The sequence below is a fragment of the Tinamus guttatus genome, unplaced genomic scaffold (genome assembly GCF_059628265.1).
Source record: "Tinamus guttatus ecotype Peru unplaced genomic scaffold, ASM5962826v1 Tinamus_guttatus_pri_ptg001632l, whole genome shotgun sequence".
In the NCBI taxonomy this organism is placed as follows: domain Eukaryota; kingdom Metazoa; phylum Chordata; class Aves; order Tinamiformes; family Tinamidae; genus Tinamus; species Tinamus guttatus.
Genome location: NW_028290166.1, coordinates 4394 through 24618, shown reverse-complemented (window position 1 = coordinate 24618; position 20225 = coordinate 4394). Strand labels below are relative to the sequence as shown.

Below are 20225 nucleotides of genomic sequence, written 5' to 3'. Positions count from 1 at the left end.
TGCAGGGACACGCGTGGGGACCCGGGGACACATGTGGGGACATGGGGACACGCGTGGGGACACAAGGACAAATGTGGGGACACGCATGGGGACACAGGGACACGCACAGGGACACATGCAGGGACATGAGGACACACATGAGGACGCAGGGACACGCGTAGGGACCCGGGGACACATGTGGGGACATGGGGACACGCGTGGGGACACAGGGACACAGGGACACACATGGGGACACAGGGACACGCACAGGGACACACGCGGGGGACATGAGGACAAACATGGGGACACAGTGACACGCGTGGGGACACGCACAGGGACATGAGAACATACATGGGGATGCGGGGACACGCGTGGGGACATGGGGACACATGTGGGGACATGGGGACATGCATGGGGACACAGGGACACGCATGGGGACGTGGGGACACAAGGACACGTGCGGGGACATGGGGACACGTGCGGGGACATGCGTGGGGACGTGGGGACATGTGCAGGGACATGAGGACACACATGGGGACACGGGGAGACGCGCGGGGACATGGGGACGTGGGGACATACGTGGGGACGTGGGGACACGCGCGGGGACACGAGGACACACGTGGGGACACCCGTGGGGACACGCGCGGGGCCGCGGCTCGTACCAGGCTGCGCTGCGCCCGCTGCTCCTTCAGGCGCAGCTTGCGACGGTCCTCGAGCGAGAACTCCACGATGGGGCGCTGGGCAGGAGGGGGGGCAGGCGTGGGGCAGGTGTGGGGCAGGGTGGGGGGCAGGTGGGGGGCACCGCGGGGGGCTCCAGGGCTCGGCCCCACTGCGGGAGCCCCCTGGTGCTCGGCCCCATGGAGGCCGGGGCCTCCGCAAAGGGGTGAAGGGGAGGCCCCATGGGACGGGAGCAGGGGAGGCCCCACGGGATGAGTGACGGGGAGGCCCCACGGGATGGGTGACAGGATCCCCCCGTCCCCCCGTGTCACCCCGCGTCCCCGCGGTGCCGGGGTCCCCCCATGTCCCCGTGTCACCCTGCGTCCCCGTGGTGCTGGGGTCCCCCCGTCCCCCCCCGTCCCCCCGCGGTGCCGGGATCCCCCCATGTCCCCCCGTCCCCCCCCGTCCCCCGTCCCCGCTCACCTTGCGCGCCCCGAACAGCCGCGGGTTGTTGTTGCTCCCCCGCAGCGCCGCCAGCGCCTGCTCGTGCTCCGCGAACGCCACGAACGCGTAGCCCAGGGAGGGGCCCCGGCCGCGGCGCTCGCGCATGACCCGGCACTGCGGGGACGAGATGAGCGCCAAGGGGACATGGGGGGACGGGGGGACACGGGGGGGACACGGGGGGAGACAGGGGGGGACACGGGGGGGGACACCCAGGGGACACATGGGGACACGGGGGGACACGGAGGGACACGGGGGGAGACGAGGGGGACACCCAGGGGACACATGGGGACATGGGGGGACACGGGGGGACACGGGGGGACACGGGGGGGACCCCAGCCACGGCGCTCCCGCATGACGCAGCACTGCGGGGGACGAGATCAGCGCCCGGGGGGACATGGGGACACGGGGGGACACGGGGGGACACGGGGGGACACGAGGGGACATGGGGACACGGGGGGGACATGGGGACACGAGGGGACACGGGGGGACACGGGGAGGGGACCCCGGCCACGGCGCTCGCGCATGACCCGGCACTGCGGGGACGAGATGAGCGCCGGGGGGACATGGGGACACGGGGGGGGACGGGGGGACATGGGGACACGGGGGGACATGGGGGGACATGGGGGGACATGGGGACACGGGGGGACATGGGGGGACATGGGGGGGACCCCGGCCGCAGCGCTTGCGCATGACCCGGCACTGCGGGGGACAAGATGAGCGCCAAGGGGGGACAGGGGGACACAGGGGGGGACGGGGGGAGACAGGAGGACACGGGGGGGACCCTGGGGACACATGGGGACATGGGGGGACACAGAGGGACACCGGGGGACACGGGGGGGTCACAGGGGGAGACAGGGGGGACACCCAGGGGACACATGGGGACACATGGGGACACGGGGGGGTCACAGGGGGACACGGGGGGGACACCCAGGGGACACATGGGGACATGGGGGGACACGGGGGGACCCCGGCCGCGGCGCTCCCGCATGACCCGGCACTGCGGGGACGAGATCAGCACCAAGGGGACATGGGGACACGGGGGGACACGGGGGGGACACGGGGGGGACACGGGGGGGGACACGAGGGGAGACGGGGGGGACACGGCGGGGGGACACGGGGGGACACGGGAGGGACACGGGGGAGACACCAGGGGACATGAGGGGGACACGGGGGGAGACCGGGGGGACACCCAGGGGGGACACGGGGACATGGGGGGACACAGGGGAGACACAGGAGGGATACCGGGGGACACGGGGGGGACACACAAGGACACGGGGAAGGGACACTGGGAGGGGACACGGGGGGGGGGACACGGGGGGGACACCAGGGGACACCCAGGGGACACAGGGAGACACAGGGAGGACACGGGGGGGGTACACGGGGGGGGGGGGCACTCGGGGGACACTTGGGGGGACACCCAGGGGACACCCAGGGAGGACACGGGGGGACACCGGGGGGACACCCAGGGGACATGAGGGGGACATGGAAGGACACGGAGGGACACTGGGGGACACTGGGGGGACACTGAAGGGACATGGGGGGGTCACGAGGGGGACATGGGGGGAGACAGGGGGGACACCCAGGGGACACATGGGGACATGGGGGGACACGGGGGGGACACGGGGAGGGGACACCGGGGGACACGGGAGGGACACGGGGGGGACACCCAGGGGACATGAGGGGGACATGGGGGGACACGGAGGGACACTGGGGGACACGGGGAGGACACAAGGGGGACACAGGGGGGACACCCAGGGGACACATAGGGACATGGGGGGACACGGGGACATGGGGACATAGGGGTGACACCCACCTCGGTGACACGCGCGGCCGCAGGTCCCCCCGCCACCCGCACCATCAGCCGCCGCAGCCGCGCGCTGTCCACGGCCTTGGGCAGGTTGTGCACGCACAGCCGCGTGCGCGACACCGACACGAGCGGGTCCTGCAGCCGCTGCCGCTTGAGCGCCTCGAACTGCGGGACAGGGACAGGACGGGGTGGCACCGGGGACACCCTGCGCGGGGCCCCAGTGTCCCCCGGCGCGTGTCCCACCACGTGTCCCCAGTGTCCCCCCCCGCGCGTGTCCCCATGTGTGTCCCCAGTGTCCCCGCATGTCCCCGGTGTCCCCCCACGTGACCCCACACGTGTCCCTGCGTGTATCCCTGGTGTCCCCACGTGTCCCCGGTGTCCCCATGTGTGTGCCCAGTGTTCCCGCATGTCCCTGGTGTCCCCCCACGTGTCCCCACACGTGTCCCCGGTGTCCCCACGTGTCCCCGGTGTCTCCCTACATGTCCCCAGTGTCCCCATGTGTGTCCCTGGTGTCCCCATGTGTGTCCCCGGTGTCCCCCCACGTGTCCCCGCGTGTATCCCTGGTGTCCCCACGTGTGTCCCCGGTGTCCCCCCACATGTCCCCACACGTGTCCCCGGTGTCCCCACGTGTCCCCGGTGTCCCCCCACATGTCCCCAGTGTCCCCATTTGTGTCCCCGGTGTCCCCCCACGTGTCCCCGGTGTCCCCCCGCACATGTCCCCACACATGTCCCCAGTGTCCCCCCACGTGTCCCCACGCGTGTCTCCAGTGTCCCCACATGTCCCCGGTGTCCCCCCACGTGTCCCCAGTGTCCCCCTGCGCATGTCCCCACACATATCCCCAATGTCCCCCCACGTGTCCCCGGTGTCCCTCCCGCACATGTCCCCATGTGTGTCCCCAGTGTCCCCAGTGTCCCCCCACGTGTCCCCCTGCGCATTTCCCCACACATGTCCCCGGTGTCCCCCCACGTGTGCCCACGTGTGTCCCCAGTGTCCCCCCACGTGTCCCCACGCGTGTCCCTGGTGTCCCCGCCTGTCCCCACGTGTGTCCTCGGTGTCCCCCCATGTGTCCCCGCATGTCCCCGGTGTCCCCCCGCCTGTCCCCACACGTGTCCCCAGTGTCCCCGCATGTCCCCGGTGTCCCCCCATGTGTCCCCAGTGTCCCCCCCATGTGTCCCCCCACCTGTCCCCAGTGTCCCCATTTGTGTCCCCGGTGTCCCCCCACGTGTCCCCCCATGTGTCCCCCCGCGCATGTCCCCACACATGTCCCCAGTGTCCCCCCACGTGTCCCCCCACGTGTCCCCATGCGTGTCCCCGCCTGTCCCCAGTGTCCCCCCATGTGTCCCCGCCTGTCCCTGGTGTCCCCGCGTGTCCCCCATGTCCCCATGTCCCCCCGGTGTCCCCGCGTGTCCCCCCTGCGCGTGTCCCCCCACGTGTCCCTGGTGTCCCCAGTGTCCCCGCGTGTCCCCGGTGTCCCTCCACGTGTCCCCAGTGTCCCCGCGTGTCCCCCCTGCGCGTGTCCCCCCACGTGTCCCCGGTGTCCCTGGTGTCCCCACGTGTCCCCCCACGTGTCCCCATGTCCCCACGTGTCCCCATGTCCCCATGTCCCCCCGGTGTCCCCGCGCTCACCCGCTCCCGCTTGGCCATGTCGGCGGCGCTGACGCCCTCCGCAGCCTTCGTCCCGGCGCGGATCACTGCGGGGGACATTGGGGACAATGTGGGGGTCATTACATTGGGGTGACAAAGGGGGAACGTGGCATTAGGGTGACAAAGCGAAGTGGTGCATTTTGGGCAACATTGCATCGGGGTGACAACGGGGAGTGTGGCATTGGGGTGACAAAAGGCGAACGTGGCATTGGGGTGACAAAGCGCAGTGTCGCATTGGGGTGACAAAAGGGGAACATTGCACTGGGGTGACAAAAGGGAGTGTGGCATTGCGGTGACAAAAGGGGAACGTTGCATTGGGGTGACAAAAGCTGAATGCTGCATTGGGGTGACAAAGGGGAGTGTGACATTGGGGTGACAAAAGGGGAACACTGCACTGGGGTGACAAAGGGGGAACGTTGCATTGGGGTGACAATGGGGAACGTGGCATTGGGGTGACAAAAGGGACTTGCATTGGGGTGACAAAAGGGAGTGTTCCATTGGGGTGACAAAGGGGAGTGTGGCATTGGGGTGACAATGGGGAATGTTGCACTGGGGTGACAATAGGGAATGTTGCATTGGGGTGACAAAAGGGACTTGCATTGGGGTGACAAAAGGCAGCGATACATTGGGGTGACAAAAGGGAGCGTGGCATTGGGGTGACAAAGGGGAACGTTGCATTGGGGTGACAAAGGGGAGTGTGGCACTGGGGTGACGCCAGGCGCTGTCCCCGCTGTCCCCGCTGTCCCCCATGTCCCCTCTGTCCCCGCTGTCCCCCATGTCCCCTCTGTCCCCGCCGTCCCCTCTGTCCCCCCCGTCCCCTCTGTCCCCTCTGTCCCCCCTGTCCCCTCTGTCCCCCCTGTCCCCGCTGTCCCCCATGTCCCCGCCGTCCCCTCTGTCCCCGCTGTCCCCCCTGTCCCCGCTGTCCCCCATGTCCCCGCCGTCCCCTCCGTCCCCTCTGTCCCCTCTGTCCCCGCTGTCCCCTCTGTCCCCGCCGTCCCCTCTGTCCCCTCTGTCCCCTCTGTCCCCTCTGTCCCCACCGTCCCCTCTGTCCCCTCTGTCCCCTCTGTCCCCCCCGTCCCCTCTGTCCCCCCCGTCCCCGCACTCACGTCCCTCCCGCGCCAGGTAGAGGTTCCGGGTTCCCCCCGGCCTCCTCGTGGCCGCCCCCCCGCGGAGCCTCCGGGCCTCGTCCCGGGTCACGGCCGGGTCGACGCGGAGCGGCCGCGCGGCCAGGCGGAGCCCCCCGGCCTGGGAATGGGGGAAAAAACCGGGAAATTGGGAAAAAACGGGAAATGGGGAAAAACGCGGAGCGGCCGCCCGGCCGGGCGCAGCCCCCCGGCCTGCGAACGGGGGAAAAAACCGGGAAATTGGGAAAAAACGGGAAATGGGGAAAAACGCGGAGCGGCCGCGCGGCCAGGCGGAGCCCCCCGGCCTGGGGGAGCAAAATGGGTGGAAAAACCGGGAAATTGGGAAAAACGCGGAGCGGCCGCGCGGCCAGGCGGAGCCCCCCGGCCTGGGAATGGGGGAAAAAACCAGGAAATTGGGAAAAAACGGGAAATGGGGAAAAACGCGGAGCGGCCGCGCGGCCAGGCGGAGCCCCCCGGCCTGGGGGAGCAAAATGGGTGGAAAAACCGGGAAATTGGGAAAAACGCGGAGCGGCCGCGCGGCCAGGCGGAGCCCCCCGGCCTGGGAATGGGGGAAAAAAACAGGAAATTGGGAAAAACGCGGAGCGGCCGCGCGGCCAGGCGGAGCCCCCCGGCCTGGGGGAGCAAAATGGGTGGAAAAACCGGGAAATTGGGAAAAAACGGGAAATGGGGAAAAAAAACACGAAATGGGGAAAAACGCAGAGCGGCCGCGCGGCCAGGCGGAGCCCCCCGGCCTGTGGAATGGGGGAAAAAAACGGGAAATTGGGAAAAACGCGGAGCGGCCGCGCGGCCAGGCGGAGCCCCCCGGCCTGCGAACGGGGGAAAAAACCGGGAAATTGGGAAAAAACGGGAAATGGGGAAAAACGCGGAGCGGCCGCGCGGCCAGGCGGAGCCCCCCGGCCTGGGAATGGGGGAAAAAACCGGGAAATTGGGAAAAAACCGGGAAATTGGGAAAAACGCGGAGCGGCCGCGCGGCCAGGCGGAGCCCCCCGGCCTGCGAATGGGGGAAAAAACCGGGAAATTGGGAAAAAACGGGAAATGGGGAAAACGCGGAGCGGCCGCGCGGCCAGGCGGAGCCCCCCGGCCTGCGGAACGGGGGAAAAAACCGGGAAATTGGGAAAAAACAGGAAATTGGGAAAAAACCGGGAAATTGGGAAAAACGCGGAGCGGCCGCGCGGCCAGGCGGAGCCCCCCGGCCTGCGGGGAGCAAAATGGGTGGAAAAACCGGGAAATTGGGAAAAACGCGGAGGGGCCGCCCGGCCAGGCGCAGCCCCCCCGGCCTGCGGAACGGGGGAAAAAACCACGAAATTGGGAAAAAAACGGGAAATTGGGAAAAACGCGGAGCGGCCGCCCGGCCAGGCGCAGCCCCCCGGCCTGTGGAATGGGGGAAAAAACCGGGAAATGGGGGAAAAAACCACGAAATGGGGGGGAAAACCCCGAAACGGGGGGAAAAAACCCCGAAACGGGGGGAAAAATCCCCAAAACGGGGGGAAAAATCCTGAAACGGGTGGAAAAATCCTGAAACGGGTGGAAAAACCCTTGAAACGGGTGGAAAACACCCCGAAAAGGGGGGGAAACACCCCGAAATGGGGGGGAAACACCCCGAAATGGGGGAAAACACCGAGACGGGGGGAAAACACCCCGAAAAGGGGAGAAACACCCCGAAATGGGGGAAAACACCCCGAAACGGGGGGAAAACCCCGAAACGGGGGGAAAACACCCCGAAAAGGGTGAAAACCCCCCAAAATGGGTGAAAAACCCCAAAACCGGTGAAAACCCCCTAAAACGGGTGAAAACCCCCCAAAACAGGGCCTGGCCCGCGGGGTGCCAAAATGGGTGGAAAAAATCCCGAAATGGGGCCTGGCCTGCGGGGCGCCGAAACGGGTGAAAAAACCCCAGAAAGGGGCTTGGCCCGCAGGGCGCCGAAACAGGCGAAAACCCCCCGAAACGGGTGAAAAAAACCCTGAACCGGGGCCGAGAGCTGAAATGGGTGAAAACCCCCCAAAGCGGGTGAAATCCCCCCAAAACGGGTGCAAACCCCCCAAAATGGGTGAAAACCCCCCAAAGCGCGGCCGTCGCCCCCTCCTCACCTCGCCGTCCTCCCGCGCCGCCCGCACGCAGCGCTGCGCCGCCTCCTGCGACGAGAACTGCGCGAACGCGCAGCCTGGGGACGGGGGACAGCGGGGGACACGGGGGGACACACGGGGGGGGACACGGGGACATGGGGGTGACATGGGGGGGGACACGGGGGGGACACGGGGGGGGACACGGGGGGACACGGGGGGGGACATGGGGGGGACACGGGGGGACACGGGGGGACACGGGAGGGGACACGGGGGGACACGGGGGGACACGGGGGGACACGGGAGGGGACACGGGGGGACACGGGGGTGACACGGGGGGGACACGGGGGGGACACGGGGGGACACGGGGGGACACGGGGGGGACACGGGGGGACACGGGGGGACACGGGAGGGGACACGGGAGGACACGGGGGTGACACGGGGGGACACGGGGGGGACACGGGGGGGACACGGGGGGACACGGGGGACACGGGGGGGACACGGGGGGACACGGGAGGGGACACGGGGGGACACGGGGGGACACGGGGGTGACACGGGGGGACACGGGAGGGACACGGGAGGGACACGGGAGGGACACGGGGGGACACGGGGGGACACGGGGGGGACACGGGGGGACACGGGGGGGACACGGGGGGGACACGGGAGTGACACGGGGGGACACGGGGGGGCACGGGGGGACATGGGGGGACACGGGGGGGGACACGGGGGGGCACGGGGGGGGACACGGGGGGGCACAGGGGGGCACGGGGGGGACACGGGGGGGGACACGGGGGGGGGACACGGGGGGGGACACGGGGGGGGACACGGGGGGGGACACGGGGTGACACGGGGGGACACGGGGAGACACGGGGAGACACAGGGAGACACGGGGGGGACACGGGGGGACACGGGGGGGGACACGGTGGGGGATGGGGGGGACACGGGGAGGGACACGGGGGGACCCAGCGTCAGCGCCCACGCAGGGACGGGGGACCCGGAGGGGACCCAAAGGGGACAGGGGACTCAAAGGGGACAAGGGACCCGGAGGGGACAGGGGACCTGGAGGGAACAGGGGACACCACGGGGACAAGAGACACCACGGGGACAAGACACCCTGCGGGATCAGGACACCCCGTGGGGACAGGGGACCCTGAAGGGACAGGGGACCCAAAAGGGACAGGGAGCACTGTCGGGACAGGACACCCCGTGGGGACAGGGGACCCGGTGGGGACAGGGGACCCCACAGGATCAGGACACCCTGCGGGATCAGGTCACCCCTTGGGGCCAGGCCACCCGTTGGGGACAGGGGACACCCCTTGGGGACAGGGGCCACCCCATGGGGACAGGGGCCACCCCTTGGGGACAGGGGACACCTTGGTGACACTGTCACCTTTGGGGCGCTCCGTGTCGGGGTGCAGCACCAGGCGCACGTAGCGGGGGACAGGGGACACCCCATGGGGACAGGGGACACCCCTTGGGGACAGGGCCACCCCTTGGGGACAGGGCCACCCCTCGGGGACACCGTGGTGACACCGTCACCTTTGGGGCGCTCCGTGTCGGGGTGCAGCACCAGGCGCACGTAGCGGGGGACAGGGGACCCCCCTTGGGGACAGGGACACCCCTTGGGGACAGGGGACACCCCATGGGGACAGGGGACACCCCATGGGGACAGGACACCCCTTGGGGACACCGTGGTGACACCGTCACCTTTGGGGCGCTCCGTGTCGGGGTGCAGCACCAGGCGCACGTAGCGGGGGACAGGGGACACCTTGGGGACAGGGGACGCCCCTTGAGGACAGGGGACACCCCTTGGGGACACCCCTTGGGGACACCCTGTCACCTTTGGGGCGCTCCGTGTCGGGGTGCAGCACCAGGCGCACGTAGCGGGGGACAGGGGACACCTTGGGGACAGGGGACGCCCCTTGAGGACAGGGGACACCCCTTGGGGACACCCCTTGGGGACACCCTGTCACCTTTGGGGCGCTCCGTGTCGGGGTGCAGCACCAGGCGCACGTAGCGGGGGACAGGGACACCCCTTGGGGACAGGGGACACCCCTTGGGGACAGGTCACCCCTTGGGGACAGGACACCCCTTGGGGACACCATGGTGACACCGTGTCACCTTTGGGGCGCTCCGTGTCGGGGTGCAGCACCAGGCGCACGTAGCGGGGGACAGGGGACACCTTGGGGACAGGGGACACCCCTTGGGGACACCGTGGTGACACCGTCACCTTTGGGGCGCTGTGGGGACAGGGCCACCCCTTGGGGACACCTTGGGGACACCATGGTGACACTGTCACCTTTGGGGCGCTCCGTGTCGGGGTGCAGCACCAGGCGCACGTAGCAGGGGACAGGGGACGCCCCTTGGGGACAGGGGACACCCCTTGGGGACAGGGCCACCCCTTGGGGACACCGTGGGGACACCCTGTCACCTTTGGGGCGCTCCGTGTCGGGGTGCAGCACCAGGCGCACGTAGCGGAGCTCCCCGAACTGCCCCAGCAGCCCCCCCAGCGCCGCCTCGTCCGTGTCAAATGACAGGTTCCTGTGGGGACAACGGGGACACGTGGGCGTGGGGACCGGAGCGAGGGGACAGCCTGGGGACACCCTGGGGACACCCTGGGGACACACTGGGGACACGTTTGGGACACCCCGGAGACGCACTGGGGACACCCCTGGGGACACCCTGGGGACAGGCAGGGTTCCTGCGGGGACAACGGGGACCGTGGGCGCGGGGACCGGAGCGAGGGGACAGCGAGGGGACAGCCTGGGGACACCCCCTGGGGACACCCTGGGACACGCTGGGGACATGTTGGGGACACCCCGGAGACGCACTGGGGACAACCCTGGGGACACCCTGGGGACAGCCCCTGGGGACGCCCTGGGGACACCCTCTGGGGACAACCCTGGGGACAACCCCTAGGGACACCCCTGGGGACACCCCTGGGGACATGCAGGGTCCCCGCAGTGCCCAAGGCCACCCTGGGGCCACCCCCGGGGACACCCCCTGGGGACGAGCAGGGTCTCTGTGGTGCCCAGGGCCACCCTGGGGACACCCTAGTGACACGCAGGGTCCCCGCGGTGCCCAGGGCCACCCTGGGGACACCCCTGGGGACGAGCAGGGTCCCAGTGGTGCCCAGGGCCACCCTGGGGACACCTTGGGGACACCCTAGTGACACGCAGGGTCCCCGCGGTGCCCAGGGCCACCCTGGGGCCGTCCCCGGCGCGCAGGGCCACCCTCCCGCGGGGGACGAGGGTCCCTCCTGCGCTCGGGGACACGGGGGGACCCACCTGATGAAGACGGTGCGGCCTTCCTCCACGTCCGACGGGGGGGGGCGGCCCTTGGCCTTCGTCCCGGGCGCCCGCGGGGCTGGAAACGGGGAGCGACCGGGAATGTCCGGGAATGTCCGGGAGCGGGCGGCACCGCGCGGGGCCAGAGCCGCCTTCCTCACCATCATCATCATCACCAGCGTCGTCACCACCCTCATCGTCACCATCCTCATCGTCACCACCACCCTCATCGTCACCACCATCCTCATCGTCACCATCCTCATCGTCACCACCACCCTCATCGTCACCACCACCCTCATCGTCACCACCCTCATCGTCACCACCCTCATCGTCACCACCACCCTCATCGTCACCATCCTCATCGTCACCATCCTCATCGTCACCATCCTCCTCATCGTCACCATCCTCCTCATCACCACCCTCATCGTCACCACCATCCTCATCGTCACCACCATCCTCATCGTCACCATCCTCACCGTCACCATCCTCACCGTCACCATCCTCACCGTCACCATCCTCACCGTCACCACCCCCATCGTCGTCACCATCCTCATCGTCACCACCATCCTCATCGTCACCACCATCCTCATCGTCATCATCCTCACCGTCACCACCCTCATCGTCGTCACCATCCTCACCGTCACCACCCTCACCGTCACCACCATCCTCATCGCCACCATCCTCATCGTCACCACCATCCTCATCGTCACCATCATCGTCACCACCATCATCGTCACCATCCTCATCGTCACCATCCTCATCGTCACCATCCTCATCGTCATCATCCTCCTCATCACCATCATCATCGTCACCACCATCATCGTCACCACCACCATCATCACCATCACCGTCACCACCATCATCACCGTCACCACCATCGTTGCCACCATCGTCACCACCGTCATCACCATCATCATCACCACCATCATCACCATCATTATCCTGAGCCTGGCACGGGGCAGACCCGCCTTCCTCAGCATCACCATCATCCTCATCACCATCATCATCCTCTGAGCGCAGCATAGGGCCAGACACACCTTCCTCCTCCTCATCCTCATCATCATCCTCCTCCTCCTCCTCATCATCACCATCTTCCTCCTCCTCATCATCCTCATCATCGTCCTCTGAACCCGGCACGGGGCAGACCCATCTTCCTCATCATCATCATCCTCCTCCTCTTCCTCCTCATCATCATTCTCCTTCTCATCATCCTCATCATCCTCATCATCCTCATCATCATCATCCTCATCATCATCATCATCGTTCTCTGAGCCCAGCACACGGCCAGACCCACCTGTCTCATCATCATCGTCATCATCATCATCATCATCCCCATCATCATCCTCTGAGCCCAGCATGGGGCCAGACCCACCTTCCTCCTCCTCATCATCATCCTCCTCCTCCTCCTCCTCATCATCATCGTCATCGTCCTCCGAGTCCTCCTGCTGGTCCCTGCTGTCCTGGCTCCCGCTGGCTGCTTCGTCACCATCATCCTCGTCTTCCTCGTCGTCCTCCTCGTCTTCTTCCTCCTCCTCCTCCTCCTCCTGGTCGCTGCTCTCCGCAGTCGTCACCGTCCCCACGGGGCTGCGGTGCCCAGGGTGGCGCGAATCCCCACGGAGCCCCCATCCCGGGATCCGGGATCCAGCCCATCCCGGGATCCTGGACCCAGCCCCATCCCGAGATCCTGAACCCGGCCCATCCCGGGAGTCCGAACCCAGCCCAATCCCGAGGTCCTGGATCCAGCCCATCCCGGGATCCCAGACCCAGCTCATCCCGGGATCCCGGACCCAGCTCATCCCGGGATCCCGAACCCAGCCCATCCCGGGAGTCCGGATCCAGCCCGATCTCGAGATCCTGGATCCAGCCCATCCCGGTCCCGCACATGGTGCAATCCCAGGAGCCCAGCCCCAGCCCATCCCAAGATCCCGGCCCCAGCCCACCCCGGGATCCTGGATGCAGCCCAATCCCAAGGTCCTGGATCCAGTCTATCCTGGCCCCGCACATGGAACAATCCCGGGATCCTGGACCCAGCCCATCCCAGGATCCCAGCCCCAGCCCATCCCGGGATCCCAGCCTATCCCAGGATCCCAGCCCATCCCAGGATCCCAGACCCACCCCGATCCCGGGATCCCGGATCCAGCCCATCCCGGGATCCCGCCCCCATCCCGCCCCTTCCCCATTCCCGGCGTTCCCACAATCCCGGTTTCCGCTCCCCGACACCACCCAGTGCCCCAACAAGGAAACCCCCCCGGCTCCCGCTGTCCCCGTCCCCCCGGTGTCACCCACCGGCCTCGCGACGGTGACAGTGACAGTGACAGTGACAGTGACGGTGACGGTGACGTCCCGTCCTGCCCGCCTTCCTCCTCCTCCTCCTCCCGGGTCCCCCCCGGCTTCCCGGCCTTGTCCCCTGCGAGCCGGGAGAGGGGACAGGGACAGCGGCACCGGTGTCACCCCGGGGAGGGTGTGCGGTGACACCGGGGACGTGCGGGGACACCGGGGACACCGGGGACACGTGAGGACACCGGGGATGCGCAGGGATGCACGGTGACACCAGGGATGTGTGGGTGACACCGGGGGACACGTGGGGACATGTGGTGACAGCGGGGATGCGCGGTGACACCAGGGACGTGCGGGGACACTGGGGACATGTGAGGACACTAGGGACGCGCAGGGATGCACGGGGACACCGGGGATGTGCGGGTGACACCGGGGGACACGTGGTGACACTGGGGAGGTGCGGGGACGCCAAGGACGCATGGGGATGCGTGGGTGACACCGGGGATGCGTGGGTGACACCAGGGACACATGGGGACACATGGGGACACCTGGTGACACTGGGGATGTGCAGGTGACGCCAGGGATGCATGGGTGACGCTGGGGACACGCGGTGACACTGGGGACGTGCGGGGACGCCAAGGACGCATGGGGATGTGCAGGTGGCACCGGGGACACATGGGGACATGTGGTGACACCAGGGATGCGTGGGTGACACCGGAGATGCGTGGGGACACATGGGGACACGTGGGGACACGTGGTGACACCGGGGACACACGGGTGACACCGGGGACACGCGGGGATGCATGGGGACATGTGGGGACGCATGGTGACGCTGCGGACACGTGGGTGACGCTGGGGACGTGTGGGTGACATGCAGTGACGCATGGGTGACACCGGGGACGCGCAGGTGACGCTGGGGATGTGTGGGGACACATGGGTGATGCTGGGGACACCGGGGACGCGCAGGTGACACCGGGGACACGCGGGTGACACCGGTGACACGTGGTGACGCCGCAGGTGACAGCGGTGACACGGGGACACTCACCCGCACGCGGGTGGCCCTGCGTCGCCTGGTACTTGTCCTTGGCCACGGCCCAGTCCACGGCCACCGGCCGCTCTGCGCGGTGACAAGGGACACAGGGGGGTTGGCCGGTGTCACCCCCCCGGGTGGCCCCGCGTGGTGACCAAGGGACACGGGGGGGGGTTGGCCGCTGTCCCCCCGGGTGGCCCCCTGCGCGTTGGGGACATTGGGGACACTGGGGACAGCTCCCACCTCTGACGTCCCCCCCGGGCGGCCCCGCGTGCGTTGGGGATGTTGGGGACATTGGGGATGTTGGGGACGTTGGGGACGTTGTTGGGGACAGGTCCCACCTTGGATGTCCCTCCCCCAGGTGTCCCCGCGCGTTGGGGACGTTGGGGACATTGGGGATGTTGGGGACAGGTCCCACCTCGGATGTCCCTCCCCCAGGTGTCCCCGCGTGTTGGGGACGTTGGGGACATTGGGGATGTTGGGGACAGGTCCCACCTCTGACGTCCCCCCCCCCGGGTGGCCCCGCGCGTTGGGGACGTTTGGGACGTCGGGGACAGCCCCCATCTCGGACATCCCCCCCCGCCCTGGGTGTCCCCGCATGTTGGGGACATTGGGGACAGCTCCCACCTCGGACGTCCCCCCCCAGGTGTCCCCGGATGTTGGGGACATCGGGGACAGGTCCCACCTCGGATGTCCCCACCCCAGGGGGCCCCGCGTGTTGGGGACGTTGGGGACATTGGGGACATCGGGGACATGTCCCACCTCTGACGTCCCCCCCCCCGGGTGGCCCCGCGCGTTGGGGACGTTGGGGACGTCGGGGACAGCCCCCATCTCGGACATCCCCCCCCGCCCTGGGTGTCTCCACATGTTGGGGACATTGGGGACGTTGGGGACAGCTCCCACCTCGGATGTCCCCCCCGGGTGTCCCTGGGTGTTGGGGACATTGGGGACGTTGGGGACAGGTCCCACCTCGGATGTCCCCACCCCAGGGGGCCCCGCGTGTTGGGGACATCGGGGACATCGGGGACATTGGGGACGTTGTTGGGGACATTGGGGACGTTGGGGACATTGGGGACACTGGGGACATGTCCCACCTCTGATGTCCCTCATGTTCATCCCCCGCAGGGCCCGCGCGGCCTCCGCGACGCTGCCGAACTGCACGAAGGCGAAACCGCGTGGGGAGCCGTCTGCGGGAATGCGGGAATGCGGGATTCCCAATGGGAACGCGGGGATTCCCAGCGGGAATGCGGGATTCCCAGCGGGAATGCGGGGATTCCCATCGGGAATGCGGGGATTCCCAGCGGGAATGTGGGGATCCCGCCGGGAACGCGGGGATTCCCATCGGGAATGCGGGGATTCCCACCCGGAACGCGGGGATTCCCATCGGGAATGTGGGGATTCCCAGCGGGAGGGCGGGGATTCCCAACGGGAGGGCGGGGATTCCCATTGGGAAGGCGGGGATCCCACCGGGAATGTGGGGATCCCGCCGGGAACGTGGGGATTCCCACCCGGAACACGGGGATTCCCACCGGGAATGCGGGGATCCCACCCGGAACGCAGGGATTCCCACTGGGAACGTGGGGATTCCACCGGGAATGTGGGGATTCCCACCCGGAACGCGGGGATTCCCACCCGGAACGCGAGGATTCCCACTGGGAATGTGGGGATTCCCACCGGGAACACGGGGATTCCCACCCAGAATGTGGGGATTCCCACCCGGAACGTGGGGATTCCCACCCGGAGTGTGGGGATCCCGCCGGGAATGTGGGGATTCCCATCGGGAGTGCGGGGATTCCCATCAGGAGTGCGGGAATTCCCACTGGGAGCGTGGGGATCCCGCTGGGATCTGTGGGAATTCCCACTGGGAACGCAGGAATTCCCACTGGGAGCACAGGGATCCCACCAGGAGTGCGGAGATCCCACCAGGAGCCACAGGAATTCCCACCGGGAGCATGGGGATCCCACCGGGAGCTGCAGGAATTCCCGCTGGGATCCCCGGGAATTCCTGCCGGGATCCCTGGGAATTCCGGCCGGGATCCCTGGGAATTCCGGCCGGGATCCCTGGGAATTCCCGCCGGGATCTCTGGGAATTCCTGCCGGGACGCCGCTCCGCAGGACGCCCGGTTCCCACCGGTTCCCGCCGGTTCCCGCCGGTTCCCGCCGGTTCCCGCCGGTTCCCACCTGCCTTCCGCGGGACGGTCACCTCGAGCACGGAGCCGAACGGAGCGAACAGGGAGCGGAGCTCGGCCTGGGAGCACTGCGGAACGGGAACGGGAACGGCGTGGGGATGGGGAGCGCGGGGACAGCGATGGGGACCGTCCCCAGGGTGGCACTGATGGGGACGGGGTGGCATCGATGGGGACGGGGACAGAGTGACACCGATGGGGACGGGGACGGGGTGGTGCCGATGGGGACGGGGACCGCAGGGACACCGACGGGGACAGGGTGGCACCGATGGGGACCATCCCCAGGGTGGCACCGATGGGGACGAGGACGGGGTGGCACCGATGGGGACGGGGTGACACCGATGGGGACCGTCCCCAGGGTGGCACCGATGGGGACGGGGTGGCGCCAATGGGGACTGTCCCCAGGGTGGCGCCGATGGGGACGGGAACAGGGTGGCACCGATGGGGACGGGGTGACACCGATGGGGACAGGGACGGGGTGGCCCCATTGGGGACAGGAGTGGCCTCGCTGGGGACAGTCTCCAGGGTGAGCCCGTTGGGAATGGTCCCAAGGGTGGCACCGATGGGGACGGTCCCCAGGGTGGCCCCAATGTGGACAGGGATGGCCCCATTGGGGATGGTCCCCAGGGTGGCACCGATGGGGACGGTCCCCAGGGTGGCACCGATGGGGACGGGGTGGCCCCGTTGGGGACGGTCCTTGGGGTGGCCCCACAGGGACAGTCCCCAGGGTGACCCCGTTGGGGACAGAGGTGGCCCCATTGGGGACGGTCCCCAAGGGCCATGTTGGGGATGGGGGTGGCCCCATTGGGGACGGTCCCCAGGGCAGCCCCATTGGGGACAGTCCCCCATGGTGGCCCTGCAGGGACAGTCCCCGGGTTGGCCCCGTTGGGGACAGGGGTGGTCTCATTGGGGACAGTCTCCAGGGTGGCCCCACTGGGGACAGGGGTGGCCCTGTTGGGGACGGTCCCCATGGTGGCACCGATGGGGACAGTCCCCGGAGTGGCTCCGTTTGGGACGCTCCCCAGGGTGGCCCCGTTGGGGACAGTCTCCAAGGGGCCCCGTTGGGGACAGGGGTGACCCCGTTGGGGACGGTCCTTGGGGTGGCCCCACAGGGACAGTCCCCAGGGTGGCCCCATTGGGGACAGAGGTGGCCCCATTGGGGACGGTCCTTGGGGTGGCCCTGAAGAGACCGTCCCCAGGGTGCCGTTGGCGACGGTCCCCAGGGCAGCCCCATTGGGGACAGTCCCCATGGTGGCCCCGTTGGGGACGGTCCCCACAGCAGTTCCATTGGGGACGGGGTGGTCCCATTGGGGACAGGGTGGCCCCGTTGGGGACGGTCCATGGGATGGCACCGTGGGGACAGTCCCCAGGGTGGCCCCATTGGGGACGGTTCCCGTGGTGGCCCTGCAGGGACAGTCTGTGGGATGGCCCCGCTGGGGACAGGGTGGCCTCACTGGGGACAGTCTCCAGGGTGGCCCCATTGGGGACGGTCCCCGGGATGGCCCTGCAGGGATGGTCCCCATGGTGGCCCCGTTGGGGACATTCCCCGCGCTGGCCCTCGGGCCGGTCCCCGCGCCGTCCCCTACCCGGAAGCTGAGGTTCCGCACGATGAGCCGGGCCTTCCTGCGGAGCCGCCCGCGCTGCCCGGGATCCGCCGGGAGACCTGGAACGAGGGGGGGACGTGGGGACGGAGCGGGAACGGGACGGAGCCGGGATCACCGGGACCTGGAATCCGGGATCACCAGAGCACCGGGATCACCGGGACCTGGAGCACTGGGATCACCAGAACCAGGAACCCGGGATCACTGGGACCAGGATCAGGATCCTGGGATCACCGGAACCCGGGATCACCGGATCCCAGGACACCGGGACACCGGAACCAGGATCCAGGGACACCAGAACCCGGAGCACCGGGATCACCGGAACCAGGATCAGGATCCCGGGATCACCGGAACCTGGAGTGCTGGGATCACCAGAACCAGGATCCCGGGATCACCGGAACCAGGATCCCAGGGACCCCAGGCCCCAAATCCCAGGACACCAGATTCCAGGGATACCAGATCCTGAATCCCGGGACCCCAGAGCCAGAATTCTGGGATACCAGACCCAGAATGCAGGACACTGGAGCCAGAATTCCAGGACACCAGATTCCAGGGATGCCAGACCCAGAATTCCAGGACACCAGACCCAGAATCCCGGGACACCAGAGCCAAAATCCTGGGACCCCGGAGCCAGAATCCCAGGACATCAGATCCCGAGACACCAGAACCCAGAATCCCGGGATCCCGGCGCTCCGGTCCCATCCCCGCGATGCCGGCGGCCCCGGCGCTCACCCTGCTCCTTGTCCTTGTCCCGGTCCCTGTCCCGGTCCTTGTCCCTGTCCCGGTGCCGCCCCCGGGCCGAGGGGGCGGCACCTGTGGGGGGGGAGTCAGGAGGCGGCCTGCCCCACGGCAACCCACGGTGCCCCACGGTGACCCACAGCGACCCCTGGTCCTGCCCCACGGCGACCCACAGCGACCCACGGTGCCCCACAGTGACCCACGGTGACCCATAATCCTGCACCACAGCGACCCACAGTGCCCCCTGTGGCTCACAGCGCCCCATGGTGACCCATGGTGACCCACAGCAACCCATAGTCCTGCCCCACGGCGACCCACGGTGACCCACGGCGACCCATAGCACCCCATGGCAACCCACGGTCCTGCCCCACAGCGACCCACAGTGCCCCATGGCGACCCACAGCGACCCACGGTGACCCCTGGTCCTGCCCCACAGTGACCCACGGCGACCCACAGCGACCCACGGTCCTGCCCCACAGCGACCCACAGCGACCCACAGTGCCCCATGGTGACCCACGGTCCTGCCCCACAGCGACCCACAGCGCCCCACGGTGCCCCCTGCCCCTGACCCCTGTGCCCCACGGTGCCCCCTGCACCCCATGGTGCCCCCTGCCCCACGGTGCCCCCTGCTCCTGCCCCCACGTGCCCCAGCCCCCCATGTCCTACCCCTCCACCCCAGCTCCCCACATCCTGCCCCACGTGTCCCCGTCCCCACGTGTCCCTGTCCCCCATCTCCCTACGTCCTGCCCCACATCCCGCCCCACACCCTGCCCCACACCCCACATCCCGCCCCACATCCCACACCCGCCCCACACCCCACACCCTGCCCCACACCCGCCCCACATCCCGCCCCACACCGCACCCCACATCCCCCCCCATCCCGCCCCACATCCCGCCCCACATCCCGCCCCACACCCGCCCCACCCCCCACACCCACCCCGCGCTCCCCGCCCGGCCCCGACGCTCCCGAGGGACCCCTGCCGCAGCGTGCGCGCCGCCATCTTGTGCCGCGGGGGCTGCCGGGAGCGGGGCGGGGCCGGAGGGAAGGGGCGGGGAAGGGAGCGGTGAGAGCGGTGGGGGCGCGGGGGGCGTGGCCGGGGGCTGGGGGCGGGGCTAGAGGGAGGGGGGCGCGGCAGGGGGCGGGGCGAGGCGGCAGGGGCGGGGCTAGAGGGAAGGAGCGGTGAGAGCGGCGGGGGGTGTGGCCGGGTAGGGCGGGGGGAGCGGTAGGGGGCGGGGCGAGGCGGCGGGGGCGGGGCTAGAGGGGAAGGGAGCGGTGGGGGCGGTGGGGGCGCGGGGAGACAGGCGGGAG

General features: G+C 68.9%; 2 protein-coding genes across 2 annotated transcripts; one reads left to right on the top strand and one right to left on the bottom strand.

Moving 5' to 3' along the window:
* Nucleotides 1-608: 608 nt before the first annotated feature.
* On the bottom strand, nucleotides 609-19307 carry LOC148590177 (RNA-binding protein 28-like; the record flags this gene model as incomplete). Its single annotated transcript, XM_088539390.1, has 17 exons — nucleotides 19298-19307; nucleotides 18911-18991; nucleotides 18164-18240; nucleotides 16573-16648; nucleotides 15486-15578; nucleotides 14407-14478; nucleotides 13371-13491; nucleotides 12457-12668; nucleotides 12120-12208; nucleotides 11085-11140; nucleotides 10229-10338; nucleotides 7825-7898; nucleotides 5699-5837; nucleotides 4575-4639; nucleotides 2954-3112; nucleotides 1120-1254; nucleotides 609-716 (listed from the first exon to the last, which is right to left on the bottom strand). Coding segments are annotated over exons 1-17 (1677 nt in total), but the record flags the coding sequence as incomplete, so codon positions are not given.
* Nucleotides 11197-12030, top strand: LOC148590178 (uncharacterized). Its single transcript, XM_088539389.1, has one exon. The coding sequence runs from the start codon at nucleotides 11197-11199 to the stop codon at nucleotides 12028-12030; it is 834 nt and encodes a 277-aa protein (XP_088395515.1).
* Nucleotides 19308-20225: the final 918 nt, after the last annotated feature.

Coding starts and splice junctions, on each gene's coding strand:
- LOC148590178 (XM_088539389.1), top strand. CDS start 11,197: ATGTCCGGGAGCGGGCGGCACCGCGCGGGGCCAGAGCCGCCTTCCTCA.